The 25,481-nt window shown below is 54.8% G+C and overlaps 1 protein-coding gene and 2 long non-coding RNA genes across 3 annotated transcripts in view; 1 reads left to right on the top strand and 2 right to left on the bottom strand.

The window, feature by feature from the left end:
• Positions 1–380: 380 nt before the first annotated feature.
• WNT4 (Wnt family member 4) lies at positions 381–14,672 on the bottom strand. Its single transcript, XM_026109042.2, has 5 exons — positions 14,448–14,672; positions 4,106–4,341; positions 1,847–1,978; positions 1,253–1,395; positions 381–1,044 (listed from the first exon to the last, which is right to left on the bottom strand). The coding sequence occupies exons 1-5, from the start codon at positions 14,522–14,524 to the stop codon at positions 577–579; spliced, it is 1,056 nt and encodes a 351-aa protein (XP_025964827.1). The 5' UTR covers positions 14,525–14,672; the 3' UTR covers positions 381–576.
• LOC135323567 (uncharacterized) lies at positions 8,014–9,672 on the bottom strand. The gene is made up of 2 exons (XR_010385038.1): positions 9,611–9,672; positions 8,014–8,930 (listed from the first exon to the last, which is right to left on the bottom strand). It is a non-coding gene; the product is annotated as an uncharacterized LOC135323567 (long non-coding RNA).
• Positions 12,423–25,481, top strand: part of LOC112988483 (uncharacterized) — a 45,748-nt gene continuing 32,689 nt past the window's right edge. Inside the window, exons 1-3 of the long non-coding RNA XR_003260547.2 lie at positions 12,423–12,493; positions 13,512–13,714; positions 16,160–24,892. This is a non-coding gene — a long non-coding RNA (uncharacterized LOC112988483). The remainder of the gene's footprint in view (positions 12,494–13,511; positions 13,715–16,159; positions 24,893–25,481) is intronic.

Here is a 25,481-nt window from a genome sequence, read left to right as displayed (position 1 = left end):
TCCCTGAGGCCAGCAGGTTGTCCCCACACTGAGCTTAATGCCTAGGGGACAGTGCCACCCCACTGCCACCACCCTCCGTCTTCTGCAACACCCCCAGCTGCGTGCAGCAGCTCTACCCCATCACCTCTCATGGCTTAGCCGAGTCAAGCAGCGCTCCGGGATGCTCAGCGCCGGCCTCAAACAAATGGAAGTAACGGCGACAGAAAATACCTAACGCTAGGTTCAGTTTAAACAACTGCTGTTCGCAATGCTCCGGAGTCGGCGGGAGCTCGTCCAAGGAGAGCATCACGCAGGTCCCCGGCCAGCCAGCGAGAGCAGACACTGGAGGACACCGCGGGGCTCCGGCTTCAGCAATAAATAAAGCAAGCAAACAGGAAAAAAAAAATACAATGATCGCTTTTTTGAAACTTTAAATATTTTTTTCTTTAAAATCTGTTTTCCTCTGGGGCTCTGTCTCTGGAAAGAGCTGCCCTCTCCCTGCAGCATCTGGGTCACTTCCTCCAGTCCTGGCCACAGGGAGAGGGAGAAGCAGGGTCAGTCAGAGAGGAGGGACGGACGGGTGCTCCCCCCCGTGCATCACCGGCACGTGTGGATTTCCACCACCCGATGGCAGGGTTTGCACTTGACGGAGCAGCACCAGTGAAACTTGCAGCTGCACCTTTCCACCACCTCCACCTCGTCCGTGTGAAAGCCCCTGCCGCAGCACATGAGCTCGCAGCCGTCGATGGCCTTGGAGGTCTTGTTGCACTGCCGGCCGCTGGTGCCCAGCACCCCGTTCTTGAGGTCGTGGTCGCAGAAGTCAGGACTGGAGTCCAGGTAGACAAGGTCCTCGTCTGTGTGTGGTTTGAACTGGGAGTTTTTCGGCACCAGCACCTTGGTGGAGCCGATCTCGCTCTGCTCGACCTCCGTGGCGCCGTCGAATTTCTCCTTCAGCACGTTGCCCACTTTGCGGAAGGGGGGCATGGCCTTCCAGCATGTCTTGAACTCGCACGAGCCCGACACGCCGTGACACTTGCACTCCACCCGCATGTTGTTCAGGATCGCCTGGAGGAGAACACACGAGAAACGAGACAGGATGGTCAGCTCGGGACAGACGCAGCCCTCCAGCGAGGCTGGACAGTGGAAAGGACATAAGAGATCTGGAGTAGGCATGCAGCAACCGATGCCGATGCGTGGGAGCTGGTGGCAGTAAGGGACCACCAAAGGACTTCACTAGTGGCTGCAGACCCCAGGCAGGTCCCACCACTCTTACCTTCCTCCCCGCCTCGTTGTTGTGGAGGTTCATTAACGCTCTGTTGGAAGAGGCCCCTTTGCTCCTCTCCCGGACGTCGACGAAGGACTGCGAGAAGGCCACGCCGTAGGCGATGTTATCGGAGCAGCCTGACCACTGGAAGCCTAAGGCAGAGGGCATGGATGAGGCACACGAAACCAGCCTGCTTTCCTCTTCCTCTCCAGCCCTGCTCTTGCTAGAGCAGAGCTGACCTGCCTCTGCTTCCGTCTTTCTTGCTACCCAGCTGCCCACACTAGCCCCAAAATTGGAGATTATTGGGGAGCGCGTCCCTGGCCAGGGGAGCAGCGTGTGCACTGAGCTGCCGGGGAAGGGCTTAGGGAAAAGAAAAGAGACACTAGAGCCTCTAGAAGTGGCATGCAAGTGTCCCTGGGGTGGCAACCAGAGGCAACGTGGGGCAACGCGTTTTCTCCGCCACGTAGGCAAAGCTCCTGCGCGCCCTTTGAAGGGACCTCTGGACGAACAGGAGGCTTTTTTTACTCTTTTCTCCTTGCTCTAGCAGGTGGCAAGAGCATTTCTGTGCACGGCCCCTCGGCATCCCCGCGCTGGCACGCTCACCCTGCGGGCTGCCCCCTTGCACCGTGCGGTCGCATCCGCACTTGTCCAGCTCGCCGCTGCTGCAGGCTCGGGTCACCGCGAAGGCCACCCCCGCTGAAGAGATGGCATAGACGAATGCTGCCTCCCGCGTCCCTGCAACGACACAAACGGTGGTGGGAAGCCCCGCTGGAGGTGTGAGGCACAGGAGAGGGCTTTCTGGAGGATGTGCGCCCTGGGGGATGAAGGCCCTTGCTGATACCCTGCACGTGCCATGCCTTTGCTCCCCTTCTGTCCCAACATCGGTGTTGCACATAAACCCTCTTGAGAAGCTGGCACAAAAAACAGTTTGCAGCAAAACAAGCAACACAGAACTGGTAAGTCAAGCTGTTCTTTCTCTCACTCAAGACATGGGGCTGAGAGCCTTTTCTGCCCAAAACCCATGCAGGAGACCCTTCCTCCCTGCTCCCAGGCATGCTCCGTTCGCTCAGTGCCAAGCCTGGACCAGGCTCAGCAGAGATGCTGGAAGATCGCCCTGCAGCAGTGAGAGCTGGGAAGGAGCTGGGAACTGCCCTGCAGGGTTAAAATGTGAATGCGATGGGCATAACCTGGCAATGAGAGATGCAAATTATGCATTGCTATACAGGGAGAGCTCTCCCGAACTTTTAAGGAGAGACTGCCTTGCTTGGTGCTTGCAGGGCACCTCTGAGTTGTCCACGAAATCCCCCATCCAGCCAAAACAGTCCTGCTTCCTTGGCTGCTTTCCATATCGAGGAACATCCCCAGCAGCTGCGGATACTTGTCATCCTCTCGTGCAGGGTCCCATAGCTCCTGGCACCTCCAAAACTGGCTTGCAACACTCCCTTCTCCCCAACGGCACGGTTAAAACAAGCTCATTTGAGAGGTGAAGGCCGCCGGGGGAGACCTCCACGTAGAAGCCTGCAGGGCGGCACGGCCGGGGATCGCGGTCGTCAGCTCTTGCACTGCCCAAATCCCCGCTGGCCGCCAAGGGTGGCTGAGGACACGGCGCCTCTGTCCCCAAGCGAGGAGGGTCAGCGTTTGGGGTCGTCCCACGCGAGGGCCGTTCTGCGTTTGGGGTGAGGGATAGCGAGCGAGCAGACGTTGCCCCTCGCGTGCCGGTCGGACGGAGGGCAGCTACTTTGGTGGTCGCAGCGCAGACTTTGGTGGCCAAGCTGTAATCTGGCCCGGGCGGCAGCGGCTGGGGAGGACCCAGCCAGCATGGGGACTGAACCGCCTCCAAGTTAATCGAGGTTAATAGTAGGATCGTGTTGGTCGGTTTGTGCTGTGGCTGCCTAAAAAGAGACGACTTTTAGTTTCTGGTATTTCTGGTATTTCCAGTCCTGAACCTTCGCAAGAAGAGATCTTCACCCCTGCATCGAGGGGAGGAAAGTCAAATAAGGAGCCGGGGACAGTTTGGACCTATGGGTCCTGGGATGGGAAGGGATAGAGCCCACCAGAACTTGAAACAGCACCTGAGGGGAGGCAAGGGATGTTTTGGGTCTCCAGAGGTTGAGGAGAGCAGTTTTCCCCTCCAGGTCCTCACCCCAAGGCTTAGTAGGTGTCTCCCACTGCCCCAGGGTGTCCCCAGCTCCTCGCTCCGCTTTGCCGCCCTGCTTGCTCCGTTCGGTCACGGCTCCGCATCTCCGGCACGCCAGAGGCCCGCGCGTGGCCGGGATCGAAGGGGCCGGGGGCTGTCCTGGCTGTAATCCTTCCCGAGGGCTTGGCGGCAGGAGATGCTGTCCTCGGAGGGCCGGTGTGTTTTTACTCGGAGCGGGCGGCAGAGGGCTGTCCTCCCAAGGTCTCGCCTGCAGCCGCTCTGTTTGCTGCAGCGTCCGTGGTCCGATAGCTCCCAGAGAAGAGACTGAATAAATCCCGTGTCTCGCTGCAGCCACAGCTTCACGAGGGGAAGCTCCTCGGGATGGAGATCAGGCCATGGAGAGACTTGTGTCTTTAGGGTCCTGCTTGAACTCAGCATGTCCTTGTAAAAAGCCCAGGCTGGGCACCTCGTGCTGGTCCCTCCTCGGTGCCCGCACGCGATGGGCACCCATGGGGCACGAAAGAGGCTCAGGAGAGGAAGCACCCGGTGGCTGAGAAATGGCGAGAGCCTGCATATGCCCCACTCAAGCGCTGAGCAAAGACCTCTCATCCCAACCGTTCACCACCGGCCCCGCTGGGAGCCAACGTTGGGTGCAGTCAGATAAAACCTGCCGTTGTTGCTCCCCACCGCCCAATACCTCTCCGACACGCGGCCGGCCGGCTCACCTTGCGTCACGACCTTCCCGAAAACGGGCAGTGTGTCCAGCGTGGAGCAGTTCCAGCGGCGGTTGCGGAATTGGTACTGGCACTCCTCGATGGCCAGCTGGGCGCCACGCCGCACCGAGTCCATCACCTCCAGGTTTCTCTTGCACATCTGCACCTGGCGCTGGATCAAGCCCTTCAGCTTCTCGCAGGTCTCCTCCTCGGAGATGCTCCCCACCGACGACAGCTTGGCCAGGTACCTGCCGCGACAGCAGCGCGACTGGTTAGAAGGTAACGGGTTTGGGGAGCACAAAGCTAGGTTTGGCTGGACGCCCTGTGCGGCGCAAACCGAGGAGACCCAACCTCTCCTCCCCACCCAGGCCACCTTGAACGTGCCGCTGCAGCGGCTCCGTGGGGTGTGTTTTTGGCTGGCAGAGGGTGAGCCTGAGCCAGACAACCGTCCCTCTGCAGCCTGGAGCCCCGTCTCTCAGGGAGCCCAGCTGCCGGCTCCCCTTTGCCTCTGTTGCCTGCAAGGGGGATATTTTCGGCGGTGTCTGAATGTGCCCGGTCAGGTCTCCTGAGTACCGGCACATCCAAGTGCTACTAGGAAAAGCCAGAGGTCTCCAAAGTCAGCCAAAACAAGCAGGACGAGCGCTCGGCTGCCAGCTCCAGCTGCCACACTGCTCCCGCAGCGCGGCTGTGTGCTCATCACCGACAAACATCTCCCTCAAAACCACTTCCCTCCCGGAGCCTGCTTTTAGCTCCCCTGGCCCCCATCGCGCGCGGATGGCCTCCGGGAGCTGCCAGGTTTCCCGTCATTTGGGATTTGAGCAGGGCTTGAAGTGGGGAGGACGGAGTCAGGAGCCTGCCGTGGGCAAAACCGCCTGCGCCGGGCACCTCCTCGGCCGGCCCCCTTTGCAATCGCAGCCGCCAGGTATTTGCCGAACTGGAAAACGCTCTTCCTGAGCGGAGGTGGCCCCGTCCTTGAGGGAAGGATGTGCTCTTGAGTGCCGGCGTTACGGGGATGGGGGAGAGGTCCCTTTTGGGGCCAGCACCCCGCGAGCTCTCGGGCATCTCCCAGTCCCCCTCCGAGCACGCGGACATGGTTGTTGACCCTGGGGTCTCGGCCCGAGCACCCGGGGGGTCGTGCCACGGCTTCCCCGGTGCACCCCGAGCAGAGCCCGTTCCCAGTCCCGGCTGGGCCAAGCCCGCCTGTCCCAGTAGCCCGACCCAATGCTCCGTGGAAGTGCGCTCACCCCTTTTCCCAGGCCGAGCCTCCCGCCCCAGCCTCTTAAAACCAGAGAGATTTTAAGACAGACCCACACAATTTGTTCAGGCCAGCAGATAAGCCCACAGACTCTACATTTACTTGCACCAGCGCCTGCACCGGCACGCGCCCAGCTGAGCCTCCCTCCTTCCTGCGGCCACCGGCACCCGCTTCAAGTGACGCTGCCGTCGGCACAGCCCTGTCCTGCCTTTGAGCACGGAGATCCCCTGCCTCGCGTAGCTAAAACTCACGCTTGCACCTGCCGACCACGCCGAGCTTCAAGGTCCTCGGGAATCACCAGCGCCAGATAGTTGAGCTCATGTTGTTCCCTTGTCGGCGCGGAGAGACACGAGTGCCAGGCAAAGGCTCTTTGGGAACCTCATTCCTTGACTCTGTGTTTCCCAGCCTTACAGAGCTTGTGGGTTGTTTTTTTTTGTTGTTTGCTTGTTTTTTTTCTCCTCCTCCAAGTTACGACATCCTGCTAAGGATTTTTGCTTTGAAGCGCTGCTCGCCTCCGAGAAGTGACTGTGCAAAAGTGGCTCCTGCTTGCTGCCTGTTCCCATGCGTCCCAGGAGTCAGAGCTGCTGACTTCAGCCACAAAATCCAGTTGTCACAGCCTCTTCCTCCCATTAGTCCTGCCAGTCTGCCCCAGGAGGAGCGAGCAGGATTTTCTCTTCCGCGCATCAGCAGAATTATTCACCAGCTTGGTTTCGTGCTTACAACTGGGGGCCGTGGGAGACGGTGAGAAAGGCGGCTTGGCTTGCAGGGTCCGCGGGGAGTCTGCATGGCGAGCTGTCAAAAGCATTCAGCGTTCCTCGTGCGTGGAGGTCACTTGATGCAACGCCTCTTGGACAGCGGGAAGTGGCTGGCTGCCGTGTTTGCGGAGCCAAGCTTTCTCCTAGCCTTTGTACCAGCTAAGCGTCTTTGCCCGAGGCTTTCCGCTCCTCTAAGGCCATGGCTGGTTTGCGGAGGAGCAGCCGCGCGGCTCCCCGGTGCGCCCGGCTGACTCGGAAACCCCGCCGAAGCCAAACGCGGGCTGTCACCTTTCTGCCAGCCCCAAATCGCAACCCAGCAACCACGCGACGAGTGCTCCCAGCCCTGTGCTGCGGTCTTGGGTAGCAGTGAAAGGCTGGACGCGGGGCGTGACGGTTGCTATTGCACCCAAGGAGGAGGCAGCAAACCATCCCTGGGAGCTTTCAGGATGTTCAAGGCTGAGCAAACCTGGAGTGAGAACCAGTTTTGAGCCTTGCAGCCAGAACACCACACTCTGCCTCCAGTGCTACCCCCTGCACCGATTCTGCTTTTCCTCCATGCGACTAACACAGCATTTATCACATCAGGGAGCCGGCTCCTGCAAAGCAGCACGGCCAGCCACGCCGATGAGTCGGTGCACGGTCTGACCACGGGCGTCCTGGCAGGAGAAAGCCATGCCGCAGGTGCAACGGCCATGTTAGCATCAGCTCTGCTTGGGATGGGGGCATCAGCTCCTTTTCTAATAAGTTTCTCAGCTCAGTGGGATTCTCCAGGCAATGAGGAGCTATAAATTCAAAGCATGCAAGAAGAGAGGCATGACAAGGGCCTTTCAAGCCTTTCCAAGCAGATGCGCCTGATAAGACGCCTCCCCAACAAGCACTTAATACTGTTCGGGATGAAAAAACAAAGGCTAACGATGCTTCAAAGATGGAAACAGCTCTCCAAGAATGGGTCTGGTAATTTGTTATGCAAGGCAGCAAATAGGGTGAAGCTATCCAGAATGCTGCTCTGGCTTCTCTCCCCCATGGCAGGTCCTCTGTACGCCAGCATCCCTCCTCAGCCTGCGCACGTCTGCGTGCCCAAAACGCCATGGCCCATTAATGTCCCCGCTTACCACCGGTCTCCTACATCCCGCGAGTATCATCTTTGCTTTCCCAACGTGTTGCTTCTCGGTGGTCTCCCATCCTGGTCCGGGAGGGATCCAGAGGTCAAGCCAAGGATGGGTGGAAGGATCTTTGCCAAGTCGCGGAGGCTTTCATGCAGCATCTCTCCACTCCACGTTCAGCACAGGGCAGGAACATCTCACCTCCTTTTCCCCCGCTGGGGCAGGTGGAGGGCGAGAGAAGGGCTGGGAAACGTGCTGTTCCCTCACCAGCACCCAAAGGTGCTCCCACCCTGCATCCTCATGGGGTTTTCTGGAGCTGCGGAGCCCAGGAGAGGCACCAAAACCATCTGCAGCATCCCACAGTCACCATGGCAACCCAGATCCAGCACTTCGCCTCACCCTAAACAAGGACATTGATCCAAACTTCATTTTCCTGGACCGAGGTGGTAGAAACTAGAGGCAAATCCTTTCTCCGTCTACTCACATGGACAGCAAGGCCAGCACAACAGGAGCAAACCAAACCGTTCCTGCCCTCTGCAAGGTCTCCTGTCGGATCTCCATCCTGCCAACATCACGTCTTGATTTCTCTGTAGCTGTTCAGAGCTCTAGACTAGGGCCCGAGGCTCACAGCTGCCCGGCTTGCTGACAGCCCCCAAATAATAGCTCATTTTCTTCCCTTTCCAAGATTGTGCAAAGAATGTTACAAGGGATGAGCTGCTGCCCAAGTCATTCATTCAAGACTCGCCTTCTTGCTTCATCATCACATTTATCTTTCTTTTCTCCCGCCTTTACATGCAGACAAGTCACTCACAGAACAAGCTCCCTTTTATTAAAAGTCACTGATTTAACACAAAATTGACAGAAAGCACTTCCTTCTTTTCCACCCACAGCATATTGATCAAGGTTGAAGCCTCATAATTTAGGCATTTACAGTTGATCCTCCCTGAGAGACGGCAAATAAGGAAACCTCAAAGCCAGGGAGGTTTGAAAAGGAAGAAGAAGAAAAAAAAAACTGCTTAAAAAAATGAAGAAAAGGATGATAATTTCAGGAGGAAGAATACTTGATGGAATAACAACAAGGCATCAGAAGAACCACGGAGGTTGGCAGACGGAGCAAGAAAGAGAGGGGAGGAGATTCCCTACCATGGGAAAATGCAGAAATTTGAGTCATTGACAAATTCTCAATAGAGGGGGGCCAGGGAAGCTGTAGCAGATGTCCTGGAGTGAGCAGAAATGTCTGGCTTTTTCTAAATGAATGAGTTTCAAGCATGAGAACTCCTCACGTTGTCTCATTTTGGGAGCATTTTCCTGAAGATGGGTAACAGCTAGAGCTGTGCTAGTAGTATCATTGTAATCCCCTATCACAGATGTTAAAAAGCTGGATGAGCTCAGAAGTTCAACCCCAGCTTGTGCTGTTCAGTGAATACCCAACCTGCCCAGGGCTGCCTGGCTGAGGCCACAAAAGGGTTGTTGCAGCCACAAAAAAATGACTGCGGCAAACCTGCTCTCTAGAGAGGAGATGTCCAATCTCAAAGTCTCAACCTAGAGGCTTCAAGTTGTAAAGGTGATTCAGCTTATGCTCCCCGATCTCGCTCTGCTCTTGTCCGACATGCTGCCTCCGCAAGCATCCTCCCTGCTCATGGAGCAACCACGTCAGCCTGGGTCAGCGGTGCGTCTTTGCTGTCTCCCCAGCCCTGGGGGAGCTCCTGGCAGAAGACCGGTCCCTGAGGAAGAACAGCAGCAGGAAGAGACACCTATAATTGCTGGCCATATGGGTTATAACTTTGGGTTAAACGTGGATTGATGCATGACCTATGCATAGTGGTTTCCTCTGAGGAAGAAGACAACACTCCTTTAGGATGGGGAAAAAGCAGAAGTGTGTGGAAATGCATGGATAGATGCACTCAAGAAGAGAGAGGTCCTGCCTCGGCACCCCAAAGAGCCATCCTGCAGCTATGGAGAAAGGGATCATCTTTTCCTCACGGCTTCCCCCCTCCAGAGAGAAGATACGGGGAGGGGTCCCAGGGCTGGCGAGCCTGCCAACCCAGGCACATTCCCAGTAGGGAGCCCCAGGGATGTCCTGGAGACCATGTGGTACCTGCAGGGTTGCCCTGATCTGGTTGGTGGCTCTGCAGCAGGATGTCTCCCTGTTGAGGGCTAGACCTGGGATCAGATGTTCCTCCCTTTCACTGCTTGTGAGTGAAAACCATGATTTCTGAAGTCATCATCTGAGCACCTGCCTGGTTTCTCCCCTGGAGCAGAAGCAGCTTGGCCTTCCTCTGACAGTTACTGCACGTTTCACCTCTTGCTTGAAATTGTGTTTTTTGCACCCAAATTCCCCGACGCCAATTAGCAGCTGCCAAATCAGTGTCTCAGGAGGAGGCACTGCTGTGCACAACGTTACCTGGGGAAGACCAGCAGACGAGTCGAGCAGACCCCGAGAGCAGTATCCACTTTGGAGACCTACTTTGAACGCGTAGGAAAGACATCCTTTCCTGCATCTTCCTTCACAAGCCAGCAGAAGCTGCTCCTGGGCTCGAGTTCAACAGCAATGACTGGTTTTCAGCTAATGAGATTCCTCCTAAGCCTGTTCTTACAGGGAGGAGGCAAGCACAGGCCACAGGGCTAAACTCCGCGGGAATTCCCCTTACGCAGCGTTTCGGGCTAGACCTGGACGGAAAAAACTCCGATGAGTTTTTCGTTTCGATCAGAATTTGCAAATACGTGGTGAGAGAAGCCCTTTGCAGGATTAGTTTGGTCTTGCCCAACTTCCAGCAGACCCCAGGCTGGTTTCCACCGGCCAAGATACTCAATTAATTTTTTCCCCGAGTAATTTCGTGAAAGCGCAACGCTGGCTCCCGTTCTGCTGAGCCAGCTGGATCCTGCATGCCACCTTCCCAGCTGCAGACCACAGCAGCCCACGGCCGCCGCTCCCGCAGCCGGGGGTCACCCGCAGCAGAAAGGGGCAGAAACCTCAGCCCGGAGCCGAATTAAGGTTACCTGCACTTTGCATCCAGGCCAGAGGCTGTCATTTGAGCAGCCTTGGATGATGGAGATTTTTGTGGATTCACAAGGCTTTAAGGAAAGAAAAAAAATTAAAAAAAAATTAAAAAAATAGCACCAAGCATTGTAAAAGCCGGCGGTGTTGCATTTGTAAGGAAACACGGAAGAACCTCCTGGAAACTCTTAATCTCCAGGATTGCTCAGCAATTTCATCATTTTAAGAAAGCCCAAATAAACTGCTCCATCCACAAGGATGAATTACTCAAGAGGACAACAATTCTGAGCAGAGCAACATAAACATTTTCACTGCAGTGCGAAAGGCCAGTTCTGACTCGTGGAGTCAGAGAAAACCATTCACAGAGCACTAAAGAGTGAAATGTTGTTTCTTGCCATCACTTGCGTTTGGAGCTGGTCGGATCCTGTCCCTGCCCGACCTGCAGTGCAAAGCGGTTTCATTTCTCACGTGTGTCCGTCCTCCCCGGAATGAGGGTCTGCTATGAAACGTACAGTTTTGTGTGAGGTTTCCTTAGAGAATGCCAAAAATACCCATCACCAAGGAGCCGAACAGCATCGCTCATTCTACGTCGTGGCAAACATGGCCGCGAGGTCCTCCTGCCAGAGAGGACCAGATCTCAGGACCAGATCTCTGATACTGGGCAAACTGGTTAGAAGCCAGCATCCAGATTGGCAAAGGTTTCTTGCCTCCGCAGGATGAGACCCTTACAGGCAGTCTGTTTTCACTGCTGAACTAAAATTAGCCAGGCTTGTCGAAAGCAGCAAGATTTTTTTATTTTTTATTTTTTAAATCAACAAATATTTCCAATGCGGGAAGCTGTCGGTTTAGCGCTCCCTCCCTGCGCCCTCTCGGGAATGGGTGTCACTTGTTGCACGCAGGGCTCCGACGTCCCATGACCGAATTAACCGCGCGGGGCAGGGAGGGGATAAGCAACACCCTCGCGGCTCCGGCAGGATCCCGGGGGCAGCGCGAGGGAGCTCTGGGTGCCTGTGGGGAGCAGACGGCTGCTCTTAAACCTCGGCGGTGGCCCTCAAACCAAGGCGATTCTCCGCCAAATCCAATCTGTGCCGGAGCAAACACGACCGGGAAACTATCCCGACGCCGTACCTTATACCGAAAAAAGCATGCAGGGAGGGGAGCAGGGTTTGGCAAGAGCACCTCTGCCCTGGAGCTAGCTGCACCTGCCGGATCGGTGCACGGCATCCGCGGGGAAAAGGCTGGACCGGTTCCTCGCCGGGTGGGAAATGGGAGGGTCACCAAGACAATGCAAAGAATCTCGCACAAAACGAAACCGAGCTGGGCTCGAGGCGAAGCTCGAGCTCTTACTACGGCGAAAGCTGGGGAGACTCACCTTAAAAAAAAAAATTAAGGAAAAAAAAAAAGAAAAGTCAAGTCTGTTCAAATATCAGAGAGAAACAAGCAGAAAAGGACTAGGCCTGCTTCTCCTGAAACCTCTACGTTGCAGGAAGACCCAAACCAGCACAAAACATGTTACCCACACAGAAAATACCCGGCCAGCCTGCTGCTTTTGCAAAATCCCCTCTGCAAAGCCGGCAGCGATGGGCACGGGGAGCCGAGCCCCACGTTTGCAAAGCGCCTGCGATGCTCGGATGAAAGGGGGACGCAGAAACCCCAAATCCTTTCCTCCTTTCCTCTCCGGCCCTAGGAACTGGTACTGTTAGAGCAGCTGCTCAGCCAGGCTTGTTCAGACACTTGCAAGGTCTTCAAGCATTCCCAGAACGGTCAAATCCGCCTTTTTTTTTTTTTTTTTTTTAAAGGCTGTTAAAAACCCAGCTGTGCTCCTGGCCCTTTAAGCCAAGTCTCAAGCCCAGACGGAAGTTTTAAACCCCTGTAAACAGGGGGTAGATGGAGCTGCTGGTGGCACACCCTGCTCTGCAGCGGCACAGCCGCCTCTCGGACTGCTCGGAGCCTCCTCAAAGCCAGTTTTAGCTGCCTAACGGCAAGAGAACGGGGAGAGGCCGTAACGGTTCTCAGGGAGGTGGATAACCAGGGCCCTTCCTCCATGAAGGACCCCTGCCGTGATTCCTGGGCATGGGAATCGAGTCTCGGGGCTGCTAAAATAATCCAAACGGCCTCAGATCACGGTGCAGCTCAGGGAAAACCTACGCTCACACCCCGCTTTTTGCATTACCAGGGTCCTGCCGCCCTCGCCCGCTTCGGAGAGGTGCTGGCGCAGCGCCGATCGCTCGGCTCAGACCCTTTTCGAGACATCCCAGGCACCAGGATGCTTTTGGACCCGCTTGCAAGGTCAGTCACATTGCCGAGCGTGTAGCCCCAAGCGCCGAATCGAGTCCGAAACACAGGTTGCTTTGGCAGCAGCTCAGCTACTGCTGTGTGTGACGCAGCCCCGGACTCCGCCAGAGAGAGCAGAAACCGGAGGGACCTTCCCCAAACGCGCGCACGCACAAAGCCGGTTGGGTCTAAAGCACATTAGCTCGAGCCCTTTATTCAACTTCACAACTCAGAGCTGAAAAGGCAGGAAGAAAAGCAAATCTACCGCTTTCATGAGACAGGAGCATGGAGCATCTCTGCAAGTTTGGAGCACAGAGGTTTTCGGGATAGGCAGCAAGCGGAGCAGCAGCTCCCCAGACACAACACACCTGAGGTTTACTTCCTAACCCGATCGAAAGCGATCCCTCCAAGAGATACCTGCGTCCCTTTCCCTTTTATACAGGATCGGGCGGCTCAGAGGACGCCCTGCCCCACAAAGCCGGCTTCGCGGCCAACGCTCGGCTCGAGCGTCGCGAGCCAGCGTCTCTCCAGAGCGCTGGGGGAATGCGAGTTCGGACAGGTCGAGAGGGAAAAAAAAGCCTCGGCTTGTGAAAGGCGCACCGGGCTTAATCACTAATCCAGCAGGTTTCTGGAAAAGCAAACTCCGCCGCGCTCTGCCGCCCGGCGCCCACACCTACGCGCGGGCCCCCCCGGGATGCCGCGTTTGGCCCCGGGATGCCGCGCGCGGGCTGGCGGGAGAAAGCGGCGTGTGGCGGAGTACGAAGACGTACGAGGCATACTCATTCCTAGAATATCTGATAGCTCCTGGGATCCTTCTAACTCTGTTTATTGCCTCCGGCAGCCTTTGTTTCTGATGTGAGAAGATAAACAATGGGAATTGTCCTAATCCTGAAGGCAAAGAATAAAAAGCGCTGAGCGGGGGATGATCCTTTTATCAAGATACATTTGTAACATCAAAAAAAAAAGAGAAGAAAAGTCGAGCCTTTCTTTCAAACGCACTGAAACGTATCTGCTTTTCCTCCCCTGTTGGCAGGAATGAACCCGCCGCGGAGCCGAGCCCCCCGCTCCCACCCCTCGCGCCCGGCCGCGCGCGGTCCCTGCGGCGCGCCGCCCCTCCGACTTTCTCCCTGCGGAAAACGCGCTCCCCGGTTCCCGCTGTACCTTCGGCAGCAGCCTGACAGCTTAAAGACCACCTCGACAGCGGCTCTGATCCACCCACCGAGAGCCTCGCGGCGCGTAAGTCGTCCCATCTGGCCAAAAGCAGGGTGGGGGGGAAAGGAGGGATAAATAATTGCACATCCCGGACGGCTACTGGAGGGGAAGCACCTTTTCCCACCAGCAGGACAGCCGGAGAACGGCACCGACTCGGCTCTTTCCCAGGGAGCATCCTTCGAAAGCCGCCTCCGGCAAGGGGCAGAGCGGCCGAACGTGGAGCCGGGGGCCGCGACCGCCTGCGGGGACCGTGCCCGGCGCGCGGCGCGGGATTTTTCTGGAAGCGTTTCCGCCCCTGTTTACCCTACGCGGTATTTCGGTGTTTGTTCAGCGGGGTCCCCGTGTCACCGGGCTCCTCGGCAGCGTGCGGCGGCCCCCAGCCCGCGCCGAGCGGGTCCCTCCGTGGGGACACGGGGCGGCCAAGGGCCGTGATGTCCCCGGAGCCAGAACCCCGCAGCGGGCGAGTGGGGCTGGGCTGCTCCGAGCCCCTCGCCGAGCCCCAGGCCCCGCTTTGGGCTACCCCGTAACCGGCCTCGGTAGCCGGCAGCCCCCCAGCAGCGGGGCAGGACCGGCCTCCCCTCGCCGCCCACCTGCCCGGGCGACGCCGCCTCCCCTCCCGCACCGGCACCGGCACCGCCGCCACCGGGGGAAGCGGCGTTTCCCCCCCGCCGCCCCGGCGATGCCGCCCGGCCGCGGCGGCACCTGCTCGGTGCAACAAGTGGCGGCGAGCGGCGCCCCCCGGCCCGCCGCTACTCACAGCCAGTTGCTGGCGTTGGCCGAGAAGGTGGCGAGGATGATGAGCAGCAAGGAGCGCAGGAAATACTCCGGGCTCATCCTGGAGGGCAGGCGGCGGAGGAGGAGGACGAGGAGGAGGAGGAGGAGGAAGGCAGCGCAGCCGGCGGCGGCCCCGCGGCCCCCGCCGGGGGCGGCAGCAGCCGCCGCCGCAGGTGGGCGCCGGGCAGGGGCGGCGGCGGCGGCGGCGGCGGGCGCTGCCCGGTGGATGCGCCCGCGGCGGCCGCCGAGCCCGACTGTCAGCTCGGCCGGCCCATCCCGGGATGGAGCGGCGGGCCGGGGGCGGGCCGGGGGCGGGGGCAGCCCCGGGGGCGGCCCCAGCCCGCCGCCGCCGGGGCGGGTCCGGCCGCCGGGGACACCCCCGGGGCGGGACGGCGGCGGGCACCGGCCGCGCTTCCCCCTCTCCGAAACGGCCCCGGTTCCCCCGCAGCCCCCGAGCGGCTCCTCCCCGGCCGAGCGGGGCTCGCGGGGACCCGCCGGGGCAGCGGGGAGACCGCGGGCCGCCTCGTTGCGCCTCGGTTCGCGGACAGACCCCGAATAACCTGCTGGGCGCAGGGACTGGGGCACCAGGGATCCGCTTTTCCCTGGGAGGGAAGGGAGAGAGAGGGGAACATCCCGGGCAGAGGGAGAAGTTTGGAAGAGGAGGGTTTTTCCTTCGCCTTCGGAGCTTTTAGGACAGTTTCTGCGTCGCCGTGGGAAAGCGGAGCACTCGGCTTAGGGCACGAGGCTTCGCGTTTTGACGTTGCTGGGAGAGGCCTAAACTTTGCCGGGATCGCGCGCCCCGTTAAACGGCGCCAATGCCGTTTGAAGGGATTTCCCAAATGCCGGTTTCTGCGGGTTCGCTGCAAAGAGGCAGCTCTCCGCTTTGGCGCTGGCAAATTTGCAAACGAGGAGGTGGGAAGCACTTGTCTGGCGCGGGGATTTCAATCAGCTGGGAGCGGCGGCCGGCGCCGACAGCTGGGATGGGGCCACAGACCCCTTGGTGGCTGTGCGGGACTGTCCCCACGCGCAGCAGCCAGCCACAGCGCTGGCTCCGAGCTGCGTGTGTGGAAGATGACACTCGACCGAGTATCGGGAGTTAAATCCTCACTGGAAGCTGTCTAGAAAGGTTGACCTTTGGGAGTCCCGACGGCAGCCTGGTTTGCCCATCCCTGGGGGCCAGAGATGCAGTGGGGATCCTTGTCTCCCCCCTCCCACCCGCCACGTCCCCATCCTTCCCCCGTGGTCCACACAGGTGCAAACATCTTAATTTAAAACAGGGAGCAACTGCCCCCGTGACAGGAGATGGCTGCTTGGCGTGAAACCCAAGATCCTGAGCAGCCAACGGCTGCGCACCAAATCTCCCCCTAACAAGGTTATTAGGTCCATTACTAAAACCTCTTGCTACCATCTCTGAAATCTTGCCAAGCTGGTTTGGAGCTATTCAAAATCCTCTTTGTCTTTTCAGCTCCATCTCCCCGCTCGCAGTGGCGCTGGGACCCGCTTATTCAAAGCGCAGCGACTTGCGCCGGGTGCACACACGCCTGTCTAAGTGTATTACACCTACTTTAAAATCTCTGCATTAGTTCCCTGTCAAAGTGAGGATTTAATTTCAAAGTGCTTCGACTTATATTGCAGCTCCTGACAGGCTGCAGCCCACCCTCGCCTAGTCGTTCATCTGGCTTCGTGTTCTTGCAGATTATCCCGGTTGAAACGGGGATGCTGGCTGGTTTGCTGGTGAATTGGAGGCTGTTGCTGGGAGCCCCGGCCAGGTAATTCAGTGCAATTGGAGCTGATTAATCTGGCTCGTCGTTCAAGACAAAGCCGTGGCCTTCCTCGGGCTTCTAATCGTGCCGAGTGTTGAGTGAAGTCGTCAGGAAGGTAAGATCTAATTGAGAGGCTGAGGGGAAGGAGAGGTTAGAGGTCCACGGCTGGCTGGCCAGAGCCACGTGGGTGCTTGGCAATATCATATTTTTGGGTGTTATTCCCACACAAAGAGAAAAGCTGCTGCCCCATGACACCCCTCCTGTGCCTGGCTCCGCGCTCGTTATGCGTTAAGGGCAGGAGAGGTGGCTCAGGGAGATGTTTGGGGAGGCAGATGCTCTGGTCACCCTGCTCCTCACCCTCTTTCTGGGTGGCAGCAAGGAGGTCCGGAGCATGTCCACCTGCTGCCACAGCAGGTTCGAGCTACCACCTCCAGCGCAACAGGTAGAGGAGAGGGGACCATCCTGACTCGCAGAGTGGGAAGAGAAATATCCCTGCGAGGGCACACGTGGGCCGTTCAGAGCGGTCACAGCGTGGGACTGCGTCCGTGGGGTGCCTCGGGGCTGGGGTGTCCGTGGGGCGGCAGGCGGGAGCACCGCGCCGGCTGAGCGGAGGCAGATAGAGACGCGTCCGGAGTGAGTCACCCCGAAGGGAAGTGGAGTGTGAGCTGTCTGCGGAGATGATAACAGCGCGGTGGGGCGGGAAGCGTGTTTATTTTACAAGCTCTGCGGTGGAGGAGATGAGTGTTGATGGACAGAGTTTGGAAGCGGCCGCTCACCAGGGAAGGGGGGTCCCGTGGCCTTTTGAAGGATGCCCAGGCAACACTGCTCCGTCATTACCTGCAACTTGCTTCCTGCAAATTAGGTGCTTTTGGCCCTATATTCAGAAAATGCCATGTTGCTGGAGCGGCAGCTTTAAAGCATAGCTTATTTAGGAGAGAGAAAGGCCCGGATCCAGCAAAGCATTTAAGGAGGTGCCAGGTTTTCTGGCCTTGTGCATTGGTCCAGCGGGACATTTCCTTTGCTGCCCTCTCAGGACAGCAGCCGTGGGATGATGAGCCCTTGTCACCTCCAGCGTGGCTTGGAGCTCGTGTCTCCTGGCCATGCAGGGCAGTGCTGCTAATTGTGGTGCACATGCTACTTTAATCAAAACATCAAAACCCAGCTAGATCAGAAAACTCCCTTTGATGTCTCAGTATTTCAGCAGATTGGAAGATGAATACAACGCAAGCGAGAAGTGTTTCACAGGCCTGCCCAGGTGCTTCTGTTTCCAAAAGCACGTAGAAATTGCCGTCACCATATCACAGAGGAGGAAAAGGTCCCAGCAGTGACAGCAGGAGAAGGATTTGCAACCCCAGGACTGAATCTGTGGCCCAGACGGGAAAGGACAGAGCTCGCGAAGGTGTACTGGATTTAAGTGATGTAAATAAACCTGTGTTAAAGATGTGCAGGCAGGTAGCACTATTGCTTGATTCCTGGATCTGGCCATCTGTGAGTCACAGAGGCTGCAGGAGATATTTTACAGTTTCTTTTTGACTATCTGATGTCCCTGGAGCTTGTCAGACAGGATTGGAAGTGGGGTAACCTGCAATCTGGTGGTCTTGGCCACGTGATGGGGAGAAGAACTGCGAGAAAGACCGAGGCAAAACTCATGAGCGAATCAGAGAGTGCGGGGGTTGATGCTGAATAGAAATAAATTCTGTTTTGAACTTAATGGAACATAAATATCGGACACTTAGCAACAGTACATGTATTAATCCTGTCTGGGAGAAAGGAGAAGCTGTTCTGAGAGCCTCCAAACCAGAAAACACAGGACAATTGTACTCCTTTATAGAAACTTGTGGTTTTTCTGATGAAATTTATTTCAAACTATCCAAACATTTCAGGGCTGCTCTGATGACTGCTCAGAGAAGGGGCTGTATAGGAGTGCGGTTCACAAACAGAAGCAGCTTTGCAAAGATGAAAATTGCTCTGACAAAAGAACTGTGTCCAGCGCATTATAAACGGAAAGCGAGCAGTGTTTGCTGTAACCCCTCTTCACCTGGCCGACAGAGATGTGCTAAATACAAGATGATGGTCGCAAGAAAATCATGACTTGTAAAGATTTTTTTTTTCCAGCTGCAACAGGAAGCCTTTAGCTCTGTGCGGGTTGCAGAGCACTTCAGCGTGCATGCTCGGGGCGGGCATTTATTTGTAGTGAGTTGTCAGAAACCACAGACTCAGGTGTTCAGTCCAAACACATCTGCCGTGCTGTGCGTGAAAATCAAGCTGGCGAATTCACTCCTCTGAGTTTATTGTCAAATATGCCATTGGAAAGAAGCAGAGTGGCTCCAGATTTAAGGCCTCTGATTTTGGATGTTGCGTGTGTGCAGTGGATTTGTGAGCGCTGCCCGTGTGGGAATTTAAGAGCATCCCTGAGCAGGATGAATGCTTTCAAACCGTACTGATACAAAAAGAGCCAACTTCTGCACCAGCCAAAAGTATCCCTTTTCACAGGGCTGTGAATGAATTGTCCCCTGGCTTGTACTACCTTCAGAGGAGATTGTATCATGGTTCCAGGCTCCGGGGTTTAAAATATATCACAACTGGCTTCCCTGCTCGCCTGGCGCAGTCCAAACCAAACAGCTTGTGTGTAGCGCTCTTGAAACGAATCTCCATCTAGGTGCCGGACAACTGGTCATAAACAGCGGTGCACATGCAGCAAGCCGACGCCGGAGTGACAGACAGCTACTGCCACCTTTGCCCTACTCACCCGGCACGGGGAGAAAACGAGATTGTAGGCTGGATGGACACACAACACCGCGATCGACTCCTCTTCAGTGCTTATTATACCTCCAAGCATTCAGGATCACCAAGACTTCACCTCCCATCGCAGGAGCTGGAGGGGGAAGCCACGCTCATCTGAGCAGGGGAGGAGGAAGCGTGGCTCCCAGGATCACAGAGGGTCTTCCAGGCTGGTGATGGCCAGGAGAAGACTTGTAGAAACATTGCCCAGAAACCTAAGGATGCCCTGAGCTGTAAAGAGCCCTCCAGATGCCACAAAACCAGTTGTGGAGGGGACAGTGGCTGTGGTTCTCCTGCAAGGTGCAGGTGATCTGAAGGGAAGAGGTGGCCAGCCCTGGCCGACATTCCCTGGCCACTTTTTCTTACTCGTGTGGACATAGCCTGTTTGAAGATGCCAACCCCGAGGTGGGAAGGAGTAGATAAAAATCAGAGAACGGAGAAGAGCTGACTAGGATATTGGTCTACTGACAGCAAGTAAAATGCTGCTGGAGAAAATCCTCTAAATTCCAGGCAACAAGAAAAACTGGGCCCTAGAGCCCCGGGAGAGAACCTATAAGCTTCTTTCCAGGGCAAGGGCAGAGGCAAGTGAGATTTTCTGTGCCAGTTGAGAAGTCCAGAGACCAGGTTCTGCGCTGGATCTCACCCAAGGCATCTGGCTTTTCCATGCATAAATTCCCCATTCCCCACTTTGGCAGTGAGACCGTTGAGTTGCCTTTGCAAAGCTCTTTGAAGGTATCAGTAAGGAACAGTTTCTTCTGTCTTTGGCTATGTCAGGCAGGTGACAGGACATCGGCCTTGCGGTGCAGTGTGGCTGTGTTTGGAGGACATCAACCTGTCTTCCCATGTCCCTGCGTGGGGTATGTTTTAAGCAAGGACAACGTTTCCCCTCTGCATCCATCTCCAGGAGGTTCCAATGCTACAGTTTGTGCTGAACCATCTCTTTTATTGGCTTAAGGTACAATCCACATCCACGAAGTGGAGGCAACAGGAAGGTGACATATAAGCAGCTGGCCAACATCTTCTGGAGAGCTGGTCCTTTGCTTGATGGTCTCCCTCAGATGCACATGGAGCAAAGCGTTGGCTGTTGCTCTACGATTTCTTTGTGCTCCCAGCTGACGACAGTGCATGAGCAGGGCATTGACTCCTGGCTGAAGTAAGATGCAGGACTAGGCTTTGGAAAATAGCCAGGGGACACGTTCCTGCACTCGGACCAGCTTTGAGTCCACCGTTTTGCCCAAGTGCAATCAGTAATTGAATGCAATTCCATGTCCAAAACCTTGTTTCTCCTGAAACACGTCGGAAATGAACCTCACACAGCAATGTTGGGCTGTTTGGGGCTCTTGGACTTCTTTTTCTCTTGTGAGTGGGAAACCTTGTATTTTAAGTAATGTTCTTTTCAGAAATGACTAATTAAACAACAGAACAGGAAATGTAAGAGACAGTAAAATCCCCTCAGCTGTCCAGTGCATTTCTACGTAAATATGATGGTGAAAAGATGAAAACAAAACCTTTCAGAGACAAAGACAAGTGAGAGACCTGGTGACGCAGCAATGAAAAATCTACACTTTGTTATAACAAAGCGAAACCACTGTGTTTATTCTCTGTCTTGGAGGATTTGGTGCAATTATTAGGTGGGGGGAAGCCACATAGAAATCAGAATAGTCCAGATTTTTGCTAAAATATTTGTACAAATCAGGTTATTCAACTACAGCAAAGGAGGCCATTGCTTCTGAAATTATCCTGCAAAACTGGAAGGACCGTAAATGCTTGGCTTTAACAGCTAGCTACATACAATGCAAACCTAATCAGTGAAGCTTGAAACGTTTGTGGCAGGGAAGAAAGGCAGAGTTTTATGGCTCTTTCTAGTGGAGGTGTGCGGAAGACTGGGTGATAAAGCTGCCTAATGCACATGGAGAAATGCAACCACCGAACTCCCATCTGCTGAAGCCACTTTGTGGTCAGAGGCAACAGGGTAAATTTTCCTGGTAAATTATATCAGCTGCTTTTACCTGAGCTGTGAAGGCAGGGAGGAACTGTAACACGGAGGCCTCATCGCATCCAACCTCCCCGGGCGTGCTAGGGTGGCCTCCTCTAACTCCAGCCCCCGGCTGCAGGGCTGTGGGGCAGGGACCCAGCAGAAACAATCCCAGCAATCTGGGGAAGAAATGGGGTCACACCATCTAAGTTTCGGTTTTGCCTCCAGCAAAGGCTAAAAATGTTCCACATCACTTAGAGGTGTCAGATTGTTTAGCCGTAGGCTGGGAATGGCCCTCCGAACATCTCAGTTACATGTTACTCTGAATATCTCAGCAAACGACTTGCAGCTAATTGAAATAAAGAAAACACAGTGGCTTGGTTTACGCGAAAGACTGTATATAGCAATGCATCCACTGCATTTTGCATTGATCATAAATCAAGATTTATTATCCCACCTGGCAAATATTGACTTCAGCGCTTCTTTCTCACATCAATATAGCAGTGTTCATCGCAACTAAAGTCAATCGTTTCTTATTAACATTTCAGCTCTAGAAGTGCGGAGCCTCTGAATCATCTTAGATATGTGCCCCAGAATCCCAAATCCTCCGGTCAGGGGTTTTTGACTTGCTTTGGTTTGCGGAGCCTGAATTTTTTTCCCGTGGCAATGTAGCTCCTTCTAAAGCAATTTAACTGTACTGATAACAGGCTTCAGGTTGATGAGTTACTTTCATTGGACCCTGCATAAGTAGGGATTTGTGGATCAGAGGTTCAAAAGTGCAGATTCAAGAGATACATGACAGACTGTCTCTTGGATCACTTAGCATACTGAATGAAAGGGGTTCCTGAGTCATCGGACAGATGTGCTCCAGAAAACTTCTTAACAGCTGTCACCAAGAATGGGAATGTTGAAGGGAACAAGAGGCTGTGGGTACTTGGGGAACTCGCATATGTTTGACCTATGAATTCAGCTCAAAGTTGGGAAAAACATGTAAGTCAGAGGATGTGAAGTCACTCACACTCTGACAGTGTGTGCGTCCACTGCCTGTCCCCACCCCGCGGGCAGTGTGGGGTGGTTAAACCTTGGAGATTGCCGTCTGTAGCAAAGTGCCTCGGCAAAACAGGGTGGCTGAAGCCCCGGTGCCCGGCCAGAGCAGGGGTCTCTAGCACTGGAATTTCTCCAGAGCAGAACAAAGAGATAGGTCTTAAATACCACCGAGCCAGAGCGACTGGGGGAAACGCAGAGGGGCTCAGACACAGGAAATTTGGGGAGGAGACAGGATCAGAAAGGCACGTGTTCATGGTCTCACTCAGGTTAATGGGAAAGAATGAAATGGCTGCATGAAAGAGAGAAGAAACTCCGCATGTTTGGAGGACAACCCTTGGGCAAGTGGAAGGAGCCAGGACTCCTTGCAGAAGGTTGAATAACAAGTGGAGAGGAGAGTAAAATGATAGTCAGTGTTGTCCATATCTCCGTGTTTCGCGTGCAGGTGGTGTCAGTACTGAAGCTCTTGCAAAACCACGTCATATTGTGGTAATTCGTAGGATGCACCATCCCCAAAAGACACCCCGCACACTGTGGGGTGCTCGCCCATATAAGTCTGTCACAGCTCTGCGGGCTTGCAGAAAGGCTTGGACATGTCTCACTTAACTGTAGCCACCTGCAAAGTGGGTATCAGCAGTAAGCTAAGTGGCCAGGCTCCTTGGTCTGTGGAGAAATGCTGGCTTCTCCAGGAGTTCAGGCCCTCTCTCCCCAGGCATTCGTTCTTGCAGAACCCCTGGAAGTGCTTGGCAAAGCTGTAGAGGGGCCCACTTAAGTGGTGAAGACTGGACTTTTTTGGACAAGTGCGATTGGGTAAGATGAATTCATCCCTGTGAGCCCATGTGGAGAAGACGTTCGTGAACTGCTTGCTGATTTGAGGCATTTCCCTTGAGCATATCTCAAGCATAACTATGGAAGAAATTCAAGCTACCAAAGCCCACAGCGTTGCTGCCGCAGATGCCAAAATTCAGAAGTGCAGCCCCCAGTTGCAGCAGGAGATTCAGTAGGCTCAAAGGATTCCCAGTTGTAAGGACTCACATTGATATATGGGTCATCTTCCATCCTAAAAGCACTGTACAAAGTGACAGGCTTCATACAGCCCCAAAATGCTGCATGATCAGGAAATGACTTGGTTTATATCTGGCATTGAGGAAAAGCCAAAGGGAAGATGTTTAACCATCTCTCTGGATTTCTACCAAGCCAAGATGAGCAGCACAGAGTGTTGGTCAGTGTGCTTATAGTCAGGCCTGAAATGAGTAGAAAAATGGTCAAAAGTTTTCATTTTCTTTTTTTTTTCCCTTCTAAAGTGCTTTTTTTTTTGTCAAGCTTGATAGGAACAATTTATTTCTGATTGTTCTTTTTCTGTTTCAGATTACTGATTTTTGTTGCTTGGGAAAATTCCTAGTTTTAAAGAGAATTAGTAAATATTTAGAGCTCTGGTTCCAAGTAGCTCCTATTGAGAGGAGCATCACAGGGAATGCTACCACAGCCTGCATTACTCACAGCACCTTTTCAGTGGATACTCTGATGCAAACTGTGCAGGGGCTTCTAGTTTGGGGACTTTGATTTAAAAGGAAATGTTGAAGAAAATGAAATCTCTCCTATTGCTATCCCAGATTTCTCCCAGCCTGGGTTTGTATCCAGAGCTGAATCCAGACAGAAGATCTTTAATGGTTCTCAGTACTTGCTGCATGTGGATCTAGGGGGTCATATACAGCTCACTGAGTTTTGTCTCAGGGTGTTTGTATGAAGTAAGTCAAATGCTCTCTTAATTAGCTAATGAATGGCAAATTTTATTATGTGATCAAGCTCTGCTAACACTTTTTCTCTCAGTGCTAATGGGATGTCACATAATGGAATAGGCCACAGTGCCCTCTACACATGTCCAATTTCTATTACATATTGAAACATACTTTGGTGAGAAGCATTTTTAAGAATATGGGTCAATCCCAGGGTGTTCAGCAGGTTCTCATGGTGTTCGATTATCTCTTAGAGCTCTTACGTCACCTGCTTTAGCGCTATTTCAAAATCAAAAGTGGGTCTGTCCTCACATCGAATGAAAGTGGTTCTGCTCTCATGAACAAACTAGGGCAGTCTGCATTGCTTACTCTACCAGTATATAGCGAAACACGATGCTGTGAAACAGTTAAGGCTGTTTAAGAGCATCAGCTGGCAAAACAAACATTAAATATTTAGGAAAGCAACAACAGCCATGTCCCATGGCACACAAATGCAGCTAATAGGGAGCCACCTGCTTTGGCCTGATCTGCAGTGTTTCTGGAATAAACACAATCTTTGGACATAAATGCAATGCAGAAACAAACATTAATCCTGCCCTGTGGTGATGCTGTGAATGGAAAGGGGGAACATGAAATTACCAAAATCATTAAGGAAGTCCAAGTTAACAGCGATGTGGAGAACCTTGTTGTGGTGCAAAGATGCCTTGCTTCCTACACAGCCTGGTTGGCCATAACTCATCTGCTGGAAGTGAACACCATCTCCTCCTCCCAGCCCTTTCAAGAAACTCCCTTCACTGGTACCTGTGACTTGCTGTAACATTGTCCTCCCAGTTGGCCAAGGCATCCTCCAGCCCTTCTTAGTCCAGCTTCTTGGGAAGTTCAGGGGACCAGGAACATCCTGTTTGCCTTTATGGACCAACCCTTTCCTACAGCAAAACCTTGCCCTGCTAAGACTGATGGAGGTTGACATTTGGTATGTGACGGCAGCACCGCTTTCTCTTGGAGGGCCACCTCATGCATCATGGACTAGCTCCTGCTTCCACCCGGCGTGGGACCATTGAGGAATTTCCGAAGCCTGAATTCATGGCGACCACACCAAGGGTGAACGCGTCCAGTTCTGAGTGGCCAGGTATGTGCTGGCTGGGACATGCCACTAGAGGGGGACACAACCATGCATAATGGGACGTGGCCACCAGCCACGAACGTGGACCTGCAGAGTGGACATGGTGGCTTGGTGGCCCTGTGGCCACTGTGGACCATTGCCGTCTCAGACCTCCTGGGCCCTAGTTGCCCATGGTGCTGTGCGGCAGCTCCTACCTGGCCATGGGAGGGCAACATTCATGTCTTTTTGCTGATGGTGGAGCCAATAGCCATGGTGTGAGAAGGGGGTGAGCCAGGCACTTCGCTCATCTCATTCACCCTTAGCATCTCTCTGAAGTTCATCTGGCCTTTTCCAGGTCTGCAAATTGGTCCTGCATTGGGTCTGCTCAGTATATGGGGTGGGTGCACAGTGCAGTGGGGTGCAACCTATGGGGAGACCGGGGTCAGCCCTGACATGGCAAAGCCAGTGAGCGCTTGCATTGGGCTCCTCTTGCAATGGTCTCTGGGGCAGTGCCATGGTTTGAAGAGCCCATATCTCTGCGTTCAGCATCGCAGAGAAGGGATGAGGGTGGGAGACACTGTGGGTGTCTGCCAGGGGCACTTCCCACTGTGTTGGG

Source organism: Dromaius novaehollandiae, chromosome 24, assembly GCF_036370855.1.
Source record: "Dromaius novaehollandiae isolate bDroNov1 chromosome 24, bDroNov1.hap1, whole genome shotgun sequence".
Taxonomy (NCBI): domain Eukaryota; kingdom Metazoa; phylum Chordata; class Aves; order Casuariiformes; family Dromaiidae; genus Dromaius; species Dromaius novaehollandiae.
This window is presented reverse-complemented; position numbering and strand designations above follow the sequence as displayed.

Bases quoted from the DNA above. Each gene is read 5' to 3' on its own strand.
- WNT4 (XM_026109042.2), bottom strand. From the start codon at position 14,524: ATGAGCCCGGAGTATTTCCTGCGCTCCTTGCTGCTCATCATCCTCGCC. The intron at 4,342-14,447 runs GTGAGTAGCGGC...CTGTCGCGGCAG, and splicing joins GCCAACGCCAGCAACTGGCT to GTACCTGGCCAAGCTGTCGT. The intron at 1,045-1,252 runs GTAAGAGTGGTG...GTTCTCCTCCAG, and splicing joins ACAACGAGGCGGGGAGGAAG to GCGATCCTGAACAACATGCG.